This window comes from Protopterus annectens, chromosome 2.part0 (assembly GCF_019279795.1).
Source record: "Protopterus annectens isolate FY-2018-M chromosome 2.part0, PAN1.0, whole genome shotgun sequence".
NCBI classification, from domain to species: Eukaryota; Metazoa; Chordata; order Ceratodontiformes; family Protopteridae; genus Protopterus; species Protopterus annectens.
This window is the reverse complement of record NC_056728.1, coordinates 1,672,357,204-1,672,372,226: the sequence shown is the minus strand read 5'-3', so window position 1 is coordinate 1,672,372,226 and position 15,023 is coordinate 1,672,357,204. Positions and strand designations below refer to the sequence as shown.

The following is a 15,023-nucleotide window of genomic DNA, read 5'->3' as shown; positions in this document are numbered from 1 at the left end:
TAGCTTTTTTCCAGGTGGCATTCATTTATTGTTACAGCATCTATCCATTTAGTTCCTGTGCATATATTAGTATAGTATTTAGCATTTATGTGTCACTTATTCTAGTAGCTCTAGTGTTTCAACAGTGCAGTAGGTATTTTGATGCTTTTTAAAGTAAATATCGAGGTCTTTATTTCATATATCTAATTTGCTTTCTTGTTAGATGTGAAGATGCCAAAACGCCGGCAACCCTTTGTACCATATGCCCTCAGGAACCATACTGGCTGTACTTTGTGGTTTGCTACTATAACTACTTCCCCAACACAGTAAGACAATAATTTACCTTCTTTCATATTGTGTTTTTCTCTAATTATTTAAGTCGTGTTAACAGTGGCAGTTGTGTTGTATAGAAATCTAATTGCCAGAAGTTGTTACTGATATTTAAACTGGAGTTGGTATAGCTCGGTAGAAAACTATACAGTCAAGCTTTCATTTGATGCTGTCCTTCGACTTCATTCTAGTGAAGTAACACATTTTAATGTGTTGAAAGGTGTTAACTTCATCACTTTTATGGCAATAATTGAGTAACTTTTAAGATGTGCAGAAATGTTCTTTTGCTTTATTGCTGTGAAACATCAGATCTAACATGGTCTGTTTCCTTCTTCTCAACCATGAGGACTGGATCTCCAGCTTTCAGTCTGCTCAGCATAAATAAAACATTACCAGTTGTCAGCTCTTCCCCTTTCATCCATGATAGCATGTGCATCACCATATTTCCTCTTATTTTGTTTGTCACTCATTGGCAATTGTAAAATTTTCTGTGTAGCTCTTTTTTGGATTTTTCCTGATATTTTTTTCCAGTATTAATTTAACTCCTTTGGTACAAGACTGATTTCTCAACTTGTCAGTCGTGTTTGGTTATTTGGTTATTTATTTATTTACTTGTGATTCGTTTGGTGTGTCCCAGGCTGGCCATCAACTGATTTGCCTCTACTCCAGCTGCTGCTGACCTCTGTGCCAGGAAGGGACATAGAAAGAGAACTGGTGGCTGACCCAGATAAAGTCCTTCAGCTCTTTATTAATTGCTACTCACAACTTCTCCTCTGGTTGATAAAAATATACCTGACCTGTGTGTAAGACTAAAGGAACTAAAAACATTGTAACTGTTTGTATTTTATTGTCCATATCCATGTAACAAAGCTTCAGTTTTCTCAGTTTTTGTATTATGTTTTGTTTATTCTCTTCCCACATATCATTAGCTGCAACACAAGAATCATTTTTAATCCATACTCCTAAATACTTCATTTTATCATGTCCCCATAAATATGGATATTCCTGAACCAATTCATGTGTGTGGGTACATAATTTACCGCTATTGCCTTTGTTTTAGCCTCATTAATTTTATATCCTGAAAGATCTGAAACTGTCTCAAAATGTTCCACAACATTGTAACGTCTCTTTCTGGTTTTGTCAGGTATAAAATAATTTCATCTGCAAAGCAGCTTTTCTTGACTACCATAACAATTTTGTCCTTGAATTTCTGGGTCTCTTATTTTCTTTGCCAGTGATTCTAAATATAATGCAGGTAATAAAGGGGAAAGAGGACACCCCAGCCTGGTTTCATCTTCTCAAGCAGAAATTATCAGGGAAGACCCCGCCCACTTTAATTTTCATCTCCGATCCCTCATATATCCTCCTAATCAACCTTATATTTTTTTTTTCAGGAAATGCAAATGCATCCATTGTCCTACTCATAAAATCCTAGCTTGCTCTATCAAATGCTTTCTCTGCACCAAGATCCACCAATGTTTTTTTCTTAATTTCTGCTTCCCTTTGGATCATCAGTGTGTTGTTAATGTTGTGAAATGTTTTCCTTCCCTCCACAAAACCACATGGATCCATATCTATCAGTTTTGGCATTACTTTTGCCATTCTTTTAGCCATTATAGACATGAACACTTTATAATCACGGTTTAGTATGGAATGGGCCTGTATGAAGCTGGATGTGATGGATCTTTACCCTCTTTGGGTATTACAGCTACCACTGCCTTCTTCCAGGGCATTGGTACTTCTCCTCCTTTTAAAATACCCTTAAACAAAACCTTCCAGATCTTTATCAGTGTTTTCACTCCTAGCTTCCAAACTTTCACAGGAATACCATCTATTCCTGGGGTCTTTCCTGTAGATTGGTTATACATCACAATTTTTATCTCATCTTCTCCTAACCATTAGTAATTTAGCCTCATCTACCTCTAACCTTGGCAAATGTAATTCTTCCATAAACATTTCCATTTGTAACTTTTCTTGATTTTCATATTTCTCTGTTTTATAGAGACTCTCACAGAATTTCCAAAATATTTCTAATACCTCTACAAGATCTCTTCTTACCTTCCTTGTTTCAGGCTCCCTAAGTTTGGCAACAGCCCTTTCTACTTTCTGTTACCCAAGTTGTTGTGCTAAAAGTTTTTGTGCTCTAATGTTGTTATCAAAACACAGTTTCTTAATAGCAACATTTCTAAACTTGTGCATATTGTTGAGGTAATCCCTTATTTTCTGTGTAGCATTCTGCAGTTGATCCTCTTCTTGTTCTGTGAGATGCCCCTTATTCTGCAATACTTTAACATTTGTTAGTCCCTCTAAATAATTCTTACTTTTCAACCACTGCTCCCTTTTTTTTTTATTTCCACACTATTTTTAAAGTCCATCTTAATTTTATCCCATTCCCTTGCTATATATTCACAAGAAATTTATATCCTCTCTAACAGCTCTTGAGTAATATCCACTACCCATTCCTTTTCAACAGATAGGTGGGAAAGCACCAATGTCTAATTTTAATTTCATTACCCTGTGCTTTTATTTTAGCTGTTATTGGTATATGATCTGAAGTAGCTATTGGGTGAGTAGCAAGACCTTCAATTAAATGCACATGTTCCTGTGAAATGTAAATTCTGTCTAGCCTAGCCCAGTTTATATCTTGGGAATAATATGTAAATGTTGTCTGAACTCCTATTACTGAATTCACATCTTCTTTGTCAAATATTTTCATAATGTTTTTCAAAAATCTGTTTCAAAAACATGTAAATGTTGTCTGAACTCCTATTACTGAATTCACATCTTCTTTGTCAAATATTTTCATAATGTTTTTCAAAAATCTACCCTCCTTTGTTATATTTTCCCTTCTGGGCCACCCAGGCAAATCTTCACTGCTGCAAATCAAATTCCAGTCCCCCACCTATAAGTAATATTCCTTGCTGAAAACTGATTATTTCTCCCAGAATTGTCTTAATCTCCATTATAGCAATTTTAGGTGGATTGTAAATGCCATTAGCCTCTTAGCACTACAAATCTGCCATTATTATATTCTTTATCTTCTTCTGTCACTGTTGGATCTCCTGTTGCAATTAATATAAGTACTCATCTGCCTTTGTCCCAGGTATTCCACTGAATAACCATCCTGAAAACCTTTCTTTATCAAATTCATATGTTCAGTTCTAAGTGTGTCTCCTGTAACACAGCTATTTGCACTCTGCATTTTTAATATAGTTTGCTACTCTTTTTTTTCTATCTGTGAGGCCATTTACATTTAAGGACATTGCAGAAAGCATCATTGTATTAAAACATTATTATTCCCACCTTTTATGTATAATACCTTATTTGTTAAGTGTCTAGTTCCAGCTTTTGTGTAACATGAATACAGTGTTTGTTTGGCAGGTTGAACTGTTATACAGTTTTCTTGTCATATCCATTTAAGCCCATGTCACATCTTATAAAACTTTTTGTTTTATTGAAAACCCTCAAAAAAAAACACCCCCAAGTAACCCCAAAACCTATTAAATACAAACACATAAAATTATGTACACCTTCAGATATTGAAGTTTTACCCTCCCAATAGGAACAAAAGCCCCAAACTGACAGCCACACTTACAGACTTGAGTTAACCTAAAAGAAAGGTTATCCATGCTAAGACCCATGGTGCATCGTGTGCTGCTACTAAGTGCTGATTGGTTTTATCTTATCTTTATAGCTCTCCCAGCTGGGAAACCCCTGAATGCTTTCAGAGAACATTATCTACCCTGGGAAAACCCCTGAATGTTTTCAGAGAACATTATCTCCTAGTCAGTTTCTCTTTTTTTCCTCAGCCAGTCACTCTTCACCGGACTGCAGCCAGTTTCTCTTTTAACAGATTGTCTTCATGGAGACACGAGAACCAGGCAGCCAATTTCTCTTTATCAGACAGTTTCCATGGAAACATGAAGACCAGCTGCAGAATTGTTACTGGTAGATGTATTTGCTAGAAAAAAAGCCTCATAATATTCAGTGTTCTTTTTCATTTATTTGCTTCGTCTTAAAACTTGTTACCAAATCAATCTAAGGTTTTTAATCCAGTCATTCCCCCATGCAAGAATGAGAAAAAGCACATTCATTTTTCTTTTATCATCTTATTAACAAGACTGTTTGGTTCACATTGTAGTGCTTACATTTCTTACAACTGAAGAAGAAAGAGAGAACAGCAGCACCTGTTAACAATCACCATTCCCCTTAAAAAAATAACTGAAAAATAAGCTTTACTATATAGCATGTAAAGAAAACCACATGCCACAAAATTAGTACCATTTAAGACAAAAATCTTTACAGGTAACATTCTCCTTCCTCTTCCCCTCCCAAAGCACTTTTCCGAACATTTATGACATGTAGTAGGGCATATGCTTTAGAGTCTCCCACAAGTCCAGCAGATTCTGAAAAAGTCCAATATTTCCAGATTTTCATGTTCACTCATGTTTCACAAATATATTGCATTATAATCCCATATTAAGTTACTGGTTCTAGTATTGTTCATTTCCAAAATCCTGTCTCTTCTTCATTTCCAACGTATTCTTGGTTTTTCTAGTCAACTTTCGTGCTGTCTTCCTTCTCCCCAACATTTTCCGTTTAAAAAAACTGAAAAGGCTTCACAGGTACAGTCCTTCTGAGGTCTTTATTACCAGAAAAATAAGAAGCAGAATCTTCTGTTTCACAGCTTACTTGTTGGACAGACACTTGTATTTCCTTCTTAGTGTGTACTTCATCAAAAAATTATTTTGTCCCTCCATGGAAGAATACCTTGAAGATAGCTGGGTACAACAGTTTGAATCTCACACCTGCATCTCTACAGTCCCTGACTAGTGGAATAAATTTGCTCCTTTTCTGTCTTGTGTACAGTGAGTAATCATTCTCCACAAAACACTCTGCTATCTCCCACTTTTTAGTACTTTGTCCTTCTGCCACAGTTTTGTCAGAATCAACTGCTTCTGCTGGTAGGATTGCGTCTTTACTATTATAGGTCTAGGTTGCTTTCTTATAGCCAGGTTTGGAGTATCTGTTTGTTTCTTCAATTTTTTCCACCCAATTGTTGTTTGTGTTGATAATACTCCATCAGTGTTTCATTTATTTTAACCAGGTCTGTGTGCAGCTGTCTTATTGTTTTCCTGTAGGTTACCGGAAGTCATGTCTGGAGGTTGCATTGCTTTTTGCTGAACAGCTGCAAAACTTTCCCCAGTCAGTGGTTCTTCCTTTTTTTAACTGATTTTTTCCCATGTGCTTTGTATTTCTTTTTTCCTGACATCCAGAAAGTACACTTACTAGCCAGTTACCCAAATTTACCCATAAAAGTCTACTGGTTTTCTCTGTTGAGCTTCTGTTTTCACACTGGAAGAGCTAGAGTTAAGCTGTTACTCGATATGCAGACATCTTAGCAGTTCCTGCACAGTATTATTGATGAGATATCTAGCATGCTGAAATTGGTGCCTCCTGAAGAGCTGCATATGAAGCTGTCTACTCAGGCAGCTACTCTTTCTACCATGAGTAGTCTTATGATCTGCCTTGCTCAAAATGCATCAGATGGTACGATGAAGGTGACTAGCACTAGAATGACTATATGCTGTCATGCCTGGTCATGTCATGGAGATTCTGCAGAGAATTTCAAGGTATCCTTTCTTAATGCCTCATTCACTGGTTCTATTCTGTTCTGATTTCAGGTTATGGCTAAACTGGAGGATAGGAAAAAGGAGAGTAAAGCCCATACAGCTTTTGGCATGAAAATTTAGAGGTTCACATCTCCTTTCTGTTGGACTTAAAAGAGCCTGTATCAGAAATGGTTCAGGTGTGGACAACAGTACCAGAGCTTTCAGCAACCATGGATGAGTCATTGTGGATATGGTGTTAGTTTCTGTAGCAGGCACACAGCAAACTGTAGGAATTCTTGACCCAGACAGGAGTTTCATAGTTCCAACTCCAAATCCAGAGCAACAACGATTTCCCTGTAGCCCTTCTCAGTTATTCCACTCTGGAGACTGTGAAGGCACTTGTGGTCTCTTTGCCTATTTGCCTGTCCCTCCCCATGACACCATTGGAACGCATCACATAATACATGTAGATATTCAACATAATATCCAGAGTCTGTATGATCCCTTTTATCTCTTCATTCCCCTCACACTCCCTTCCAGTTCTTGACATCATACCCTGTTAGAAGAGAGCAACCTTTTTAAAGGTATCCAATGTACTCTAAATAAAAGACCATCCAGTAGGGCCCACCCTACCAGAGAAGGGTCCAGCTTCTACTTCAGGTTCATTTTATTACCCAAAATGACCAAGGACCTCAAGCCTACTCTAGATTTAAGTACCATAAATTGCTTAATGCCTGAATCAGGAGTTTTCTGCCTTTCCAAGTAGGAGTAAGTCATTATTAGTTTTGGGCCTGTTCCTTTCAGACTATCTTCTGCCCCCCCCCCCCACCTTCTCCCAGTCATTCACAAAGTGCATGGCTGTACATTTAGTGAACCAGAGACTGCAAATCATCAAGGTTTTACTTTACCTGGGTGACTGACTGCTTGCCACTATGCCCTTAGAGAAGTTAATAGCTGGGGATTATCTCCTTCAGCAATTCCAGACCTTAAGGATAACAACAAATCTTCTGAAGTCTCAGATGCAGCCTTCATTAGTCATCATATTTATATAATGTTTACTGGACACCCTTCTTTGCAGGGGCAGTCTTCCACCAGAGAGTTTTCCTTCCCATTTTGCAAGTGGTATCCAAAATTTACCAAGCGACTTCTTTGTCGATACCCAGTAGCCTCAGAGAGTTGAGGCTCATGGAAGGCACAGTACTTCCTATCCCATTCGCACAATATTTATTTATTTATTTTTATTTTACTTGCTGTTGGTTAACCAGGATGGTCCATTGGGCCAAGTGAACCCATTTTCAATGGAGTCCTGGGGAGAAATATGCCAATATGACATGAAGATCCTACATTGGACCTTAAGGATTCATTTCAGCTAGTGCTCAGATTTAATGTTGGATAGAGTGTGATTTTCAAGGTGCGTTAGAGACATCTGGCATGATGCTTCATTGACTCTAACCTTTCCCTGGACAGCTGTTTCCATATTTTCCATAGACGTTTCAGCCTTTGGGTTGGGAGAGGCAATATCAAAGGTGAACATTCCAAGGTAATTGTTCACAGAGCAGGTTAGCCTGTGTATCAGTTAGAGATGCAGAAAGCTGTCTTTGTTATGCAGGCATTTCAGAGTTATTTTCCTCGAAGAGATCTTACCATTCACTTGGACACAGTGGCCATTGTTTGGTGCATCAGCAGGCATGGAGAGAGCTGTTTTTACCCCCTTTTGTCAACAGGCAGTGAGGTTAAGGGAGTGAGCCTTGTCCATTAGACAACTTTCTGGTACCTGTTCACATTTCAGGAAATCAAGCTCACTAGTAGACAGTGTGCTGCTGCATGATAGTTCTCTTAGCTGGACAGTGGTGAAATCTCTTTTCTGCTGATGGAAAAGCCTTGTTGCAGTTTGCAGCTTTTCATCCTCCTTGACCAGTGTAAGATGCCATGACTTCCTTTCCCTGATTACTCTTCTATGGCAGCAGCCCAGATGTACCTTAGTCTAGGAGTAGCCTTCAGGTCATTTGTGCTTTTCTTCCCTTTTGATAATTCCTAGGTTTTTATGAAAAATAACATGGAGGAATGCCTAGGTCATTCTCATAGCCCCATTTTGACTGTGACAAGTCTGATTCTCCTTATTTTTACCTCACCTCCTGGAGAAGCTTCTCAGTTGGAGACTCTTCAGTACCTTGCTGCCTCGCCTATCTGGCGTGTCTCAGCCAGAGCTGCAAGCCACCATGTTAGTCTCTTGTTTTTCCCAATTCCTATTATTGCCTCAGACGCCTGATAGTATCATAGGAGGTTACTAGGTTAATGGCCCTGAGGCCCTTACAAACCTAGCCAAGAGTTTATCCCCAAAAAGAAACCTCAGTTCAGCACCTGTCACCCTTGTCAATGAGGGAAAATGTGGAACAAATTTGGGGTTTCCCATCCACTAATATAGGATCATAGGAGGTTTCATCCAAAGCCGTATTTGTGTTGAGAAACCCAGTACCATGAAAATGTGGAGATGCAAAAGACACATTTTTCAGTCTGGTCTTTGATTAAAGGGTTGGATCCCTTTTTGGCTTTAGTTCCTGCAGGTCTAGACTACCTTGCTCAATTTTTTCACCTTGGGCTGATCTGTGCTTCCATAAAAGTTCACATGGCTCTTACCTCTAATTTCCACCAAAGTTTTCAAAATTTGATATTTGCTTGGAAGTGTTTGCATAGGTATTTTTATATCCCAAGCAAACTTCAGAGAATTTTTCTCAGGAAGTTAACAAATTTTGTTGGCATGATGGGAAGGAGAGAGATGATTGGGAACATGTTTTTTGGAAATGCACTCAGGTAGCAGATTTTTAAAATTCTTTACAGTATACTTTGTCAGAAATGTTGGATGGGTGTTTATGCCACCATTTGACTTACCAATGTATAATAGGTCTGACAGGATAGGGTCTGTTAAGGCTTTGTACATGAGGCAGAGTTCACCTCTCGGTAACCTGTATGATGCAGAGAAGAGGGACAAGACTTTGGGATGGTCTGCATATTTTTTTTTTTTTTTTTTTTGATTTATGCACTTGATTCTCTTAGTCAGGAGGCATTGTGATTCTTCCAGTTGTGACAAGTGTTTGGACAAGTATATATGGAAAAGGAGATTATACTCTTTGATCAGCTAAATGAGTGCTGAATAGAGTGACTGGTTACATTCCTGGACCTGGATGCTATACTTTTAGATATCAGCTGTACGTTAAAAAAGGACGTCCTTACAGTAATGGATACCTGATGATCAAAGGACACTTCATTGTCAACATAGGTTCCCAGGTCCCTGACTGTAGGATCAATTTTCAGGGGCATGTTGTTACTGTGGTAGTTACAAAGGGAGTAATAGTTGCCCAAAGGATACCATCATACATTTCTTTGCATACAGTTTTAGTTTATGGTTTTGACACCAGTCATTTGTTTGAGACAGACCCTCTTAGAGGATCATGCTGTGCTGCTGGGAGTTTATGATGGCACCAAGTTTATAGCCACAATCCCTTAACATTAGTTTTGGCATCCGAAAAGTAAATGCCAAAGATGAATGGCCCAAGGACTGAACCCTAGAGCACCCCAGTAATGACAGGCATTTTGACGGAGGTACTGTTGCCCTCCTTTTTTTTCCTGGGTTATATTTGTGAACCAGTTTACTATCCAGTGAGTTACTTGGGGATTTAGATTTGGCTCTAAGATTTTATCTAAAATATTTGATTGTGGAATGGTGGATGACTTGGCAAGGTCTAGTTGTATAGTGTGTACTGATTTGCCCTCATCTACTGCTTGACTAACTTTTTTGAAGAAGTCAAATAGGTTAAGTAGACAGGATCTGCCCTTGAGAAATCCAGTCTGACTTGGGTTGAGAGTCTGTACATTATCTATATCCTTATTTATTAATTCTATAATGATCCTGTCTAAATGAGGCTGCAAAGACTTAATGTTCTGTAATTACCCAGGTCTGTTGAAGCCCTACCTTTGTGCAGGGTGATGACTGCTGCTGTCCTCCATTCAAACAGCATAAAGCTTGTTTTTAGACTGATATTGAATAGCTTCTCTTGGGAGTCTGACAAGATTGTTTCAGGCTGACCGGTATATAGCCTGATATTTTGTCTGACCCCATTGAAGTAGTGTTCTTGGCCTTATATAGTACATTGAGGACTTCGTCTTGCAAGATTTGTGGGGGAGGTGTAGATGTGGGTACGTGATCTGAGAATACTGAAGTGGGACATGAGGTGAAATTTGAGCTACATTTGTCTAGTAGTAGACTGGCAATGTCCTCTGGGTCTGAGTTGTGGTATTTAGTATTAGCTCTGCACACTGCTGGACATTGTTTCTAAGATTTCTAACATAATTAAAGAGGCTTTGTGATTATTCTTTAGCTGGGTGGCTAGTTTTACCTGATATCTGTCTTTGGCTGATTTGATCCGAATCTGGAGTTCCTTGATGAGTTTAGCAAGACTATTTTTGGCAGCTTGAAAGTTATATTTATTTTTGTGTGCAATATATATTTTTTTCTTTTACTGTAGACCCTGTTTATGTTAGGTTTCTCTCATAGGGGTTTATTTTTGAATTTGGCATTGTATTTATTTCTGAGCAGGACACATGCCTCTATGTAGCTATGTGTATGTGCACAGAATTTGGCAGTAAAGAAATCTGCATAAGTAGTGGGACTTTTCAATGTAGCCATGCCATTGCTCAGTTTTGAAGGATTAGCCTTTGCATAACATCTGAATACTTAGGTAGTGGAAATTGTTTCATGCTTCAGCTATAGTGTGACTGTAACTGATTTGTGGCCTGATTTGACCAGGGAGAAAGTTACAGTAGGTGGGGAGCAAAGCCACTGTATTATTGGTAAGGACCAAATCCAAGGTTTTGTCACCCCTTGTTGGGGTGCAGACAAGCTGGTGTAGAGAGTTTGTAATGATGAAGTCTAGAATTTTGTTCTGGATACATGTTTGATGATGTACAAGCCTCCCAGTTTACAGAGGGATAGTTGAAGTCTCCCCGGAGAATGGTGTTTGGTTTAATATATAGTGACTCCCTGCAAGTTTGTTAGGAGATATGGGCCAAGGAAGACAAACAGGAGGTCCTGTAGTTATCTTTGAAATGATAAGCGGTTTTGTTAATAGTAAATTGGACATTGAAGAGTTTCAAGACAACTTATCCAATTAATCTGGTGATGAAATTTTATTTTAAGAATATGAAGACACTGCCACCTTTAGTGACTTTGTTTTATGTATTTTGTACCTAAATGCTTTCATTGGTTTTGAATCAATTCTCTGTAATGATGCGTATGTGTTTTCCAAGGTGAGGGGTGCTTGTATGTTGTGGAGTTTTTTTGTTAAGGCTCCTAGCACTAAGCATCAGTACTTTAATGTTATCCATATTCCATTTTGTTATGTTGGAAGTTTTAGAAGACAGACATTGTCAACTCCACAGTGCCATTTTAGACAAGGAATTAGCCAATATACGAAAGCCTTAGGGGTTGAGGTACAGGCCATTCCTGGTAAAGCAGTTAATACCAGCTACCATCTCCTTCCAAGCTGATATGTACTGTTTCCCCTTTGAATGACACCAGAGGCTGAGGCAACTATTGAAAGTAATACTCTTTTTATATTGTGAAGTTTGGTGATGATAGAATGTTGCTAAAGACTGTGTTTGTACCAGTCTCAGGCATCTATTCTGAGAGCTCCATCGCATCTCTCTTCATATAGGTCCAGGGAGGTAAATCTGCCTCTCTATCATCCCCCCCAGGCGTAAAGAACTGATGCCCCAGGACACCCCATTAGGTTAGTTACTCTCTTCTGAAACTTCCCCAGAGGACCCCTCCGGGGAGGTCCTTCAGAAGAGAACCTGTAAGAGGAATGTGTACTATGACTGTGTTATATGTTAACTTGTGGTGCAGGGACTTGATTTGGGTGCTTGCATAATGTGGTCATGGTACATAACAGGCAGCTGACCATGACCCTACCCTTGCACAGCCTAACAAGTGGTATATCTTTGTGTCATCTATCACCAAGTTATCAGATTGTGTGGAGGTTTGTCTTATGGACTTCCTAAAAGAGTCAGTGTGACTCTTAGTTGTATGTTTAATGATGGGTTCTGCCTGTGTTGGGTGTTTGTGAGGTTTCCGAGGGTACTTATTTCTTAGGTTACTTTTAGGATACTTTAGTGATGTAGGTAGGTTACATTTAAGATCCTCAGCATATGAAGGGCCATGTGTTTGGTCTGAGTTGTCTGTGCTTTGTTCATTGTAGTGTGTTATGTGGCACTGATAACCTGCTTGTTAATTGTTGTGGCCTCTTTTGAGAGCATTGCCTCCAATAACGTTGTATGATTACATCTCTTACACACTATGTCCACTTGTGTAAGCATTAGGTTGTTGTCAGTAAATATGAGACAGTTGCTATGATAAGTGCAGAACTTTTGATTTTCTCATTGCTTTGTCTTCACTACCAAGTCCTACATTTCAGTAATGGCTAACTGCATTGAAAGAAAACACCACCTAAATATTGATATTTGATTTTATCTCAAAGACCTTTCATTTTCTTTAATTCAATCACAAGAGTGCCCCATGTAATGAAAATATGATTTGAGTACGTCTCTCTTTTTTCTGTCTCAAATGCACATCTCTCTGGAAGCCTGTGAAATTGTACTTTTCCCCTTTCTGGTATTTGCTAGATCATCTTCTACAGTATAGGAAAGCTGTTAAACATGTTATGTTGTCCCATCTCACCTTCATTCTTGCTGGTTGGGTTCGGAACTGAGCATCAGTTCCGACTCGGCCTATTACTAAAGCTTGAGAGCTTCCACTGTCTCGAGGCTATACCCTACCCCTTCATGCTTAGGTAAGATAACCCAAATCTCTCGTTTGCTGCCAAACTAGATTGGGTGCTTCTCACTGGGCTCAGACTAAGTGAAATTCTTTTTTGGTTGTATGATAACTGTTGTTTAGTGTTTTTTGATATAAATATTGTTGTAGAGTAGTTTTGGAGGCTTTAGGATTAGTTCGTGCTACTTTTATAGTTAGCGCTTGTTGTTCTTTATTGTGCTTGGCCATCGTTTGTTAGGCCTACAAACCCTTCCCGTCTTAAAGCCTTATCCTTTTGTACGAACCCATTTTAGTTAGAGTGTTTGTCTTTTGCCATTGTTTTCAGCCCATTTAAGTTAGAGGGCTCCCCCCGTGCTTTTTACTTGCTTCCATTATAGAGGTTTCATTGTTTCAGTTAGAGACATCTCCTCTGGATAGAGGGGATCGTCGCTTGAGTTAGAGACCTCTCCTCTAGTCTCCTCCCTGTGTTTTCAAAAAAAAAAAAAAAAGTTCAACTTTTGACTAGTTACTGGGCTTTTCTTACTTGTTGTGTGTTGTTCTTAATATTGAGTAGAGTTTAGTAGCCTTTGTTTTTGCCTGTTAGCTTTTCCTGGACTGTGTGGCCGTTGTTGTAGTGGATTTTTTTGCTAATATGTCCAAGGAAGGGAAAGAAGTGAATCAATCAGGCCTCAAGAAGTGTGACTCTTGTACACAAAAGATGTCGATAACTGACGGATACACCAGTTGTGTCTACTGCTTAGGTGCAGTACACCTTCAGGACTCCTACTCTATTTGCCATGGTTTTAGCTCCAGGGTCCTGCAGAAATGCAAGAACAAACTCATTGTTAGGGGATTGAGTAAGGGTCCCTTTGCTGAGTCATTAGAGGGAAGTCTAACCTCTAAATCTTCCCATTCCCCAAGGTCTGACTAATCCACAAAGAGAGCTGCTTCTTCGGCTCCTGCGTCTGAGCCGGCCAAGAAGCCGTCTAAGGACATGACTTCAGACTTCATCAGGCTTTCGGGCCTGATGAGGCTACTCCTACAGTTCCACCAGCTTTACCAGAACTGATTAGCAGCCATACATGTAGCCGGTCCCCAACCTTGGAGACAGTCTCCTCTGTACCTCAGTCAGCTCTTTTATAGTCGGTGGCTGGTAGCCTAAGATCCTCGACACACTCCTATCGTTCCTCCAGGAGCCTGATAGATGATGATGTGAAGCGGGTGGTCAGGAGGTTGCTTTGGACTCCGGCATTGGCCAAGATCATTTCTAGTTCAGCCCAGAAGGAATTGGAACCAATGACTGTCACAGCCCCTTCTTCTGATCCTCCCCTGACCCAAGTGGTTTCGGAGCCGGAGTGCTTGGATGTGCTTGTGGTGGAACCGTCGGGCCCCAGACTTCCCCCGGGGTTCTCGGTCCCAACTTCTGCTCTGACCTGTTCAGTGTCATCCTCTGTCAAAGGGTCTGGGAGCTGACGCTTGCCCATTGGGTCCAGGAGGAGAGTCGGATCGCACCTTTGTCGGATTCGAATCCATCTCTTGGGGCTTCGGCGCAGGTGAGCTTGATGCCCACATTGGCCTCAGAGCCACCTCCTTGGCTTGTGGAATGTCTCCCGCCTCTTCGGAAACAGAGTCTTCTTTGGGTCCGGATCGTGGTGCTTTAGAGGTCATGAGGAGTGTGCAGTCACCCCCGATGGCTCCACCCTTGGATCCAGGCACTCTTTCCCCAAAAGTTCCGACATCTACCTCTGTATCATCCCCCCCCCCCCAGGTGTAGAGAACCGATGCCCCAGGACACCCCATTGGGTTTGTTACTCTATTTTGAAACTTCCCCACCCAGAGGACCCCTCTGGGGAGATCCCTCAGAAGAGAACCTGTAAGAGGAAACATCTGGACTCCCCTCCAGAGTCTGTCATGTAAGATACGGACTTAGAGGACTCAGAAGGGTCCCCATGGTCACCCTCTGAGGATATCTCCCTTTCAGATATCGTAGAGATCCTGAAGCAGAGAGGAGGTTGGAAGACCCTTACCCCTTCTGAAGATGAATCCATATACCTGGAGGCATTTGGATCTTGACCCTCCACCTCTTGGGTGTCTCCGCCTTTTGGTAAGCTCCTTGGTGTAGTCAGTTGAAAGGTGAGGGGCTCTCCAGAATCAGTGGAACCTGTTCCAAGGAGGCCCAACAAATTTATAACTGCTCCATCTGATAGGGAATTCTTATCCAAAGGTGTCCCAGTAGATACTATGATGGTGGAGGCGGCCACCTAAAAGGAGTTAGCGGAAACAACTTCATCTGT

General features: G+C 40.2%; 1 protein-coding gene across 1 annotated transcript in view; it reads left to right on the top strand.

Annotated features, from left to right (window-relative positions):
- The window catches only part of VPS13D (vacuolar protein sorting 13 homolog D), a 3,321,573-nt gene that overhangs the window by 2,185,203 nt on the left and 1,121,347 nt on the right, over positions 1-15,023 (top strand). Inside the window, exon 41 of the mRNA XM_044060428.1 lies at positions 203-305. Coding sequence (XP_043916363.1) covers positions 203-305 — 103 coding nt within the window. The remainder of the gene's footprint in view (positions 1-202; positions 306-15,023) is intronic.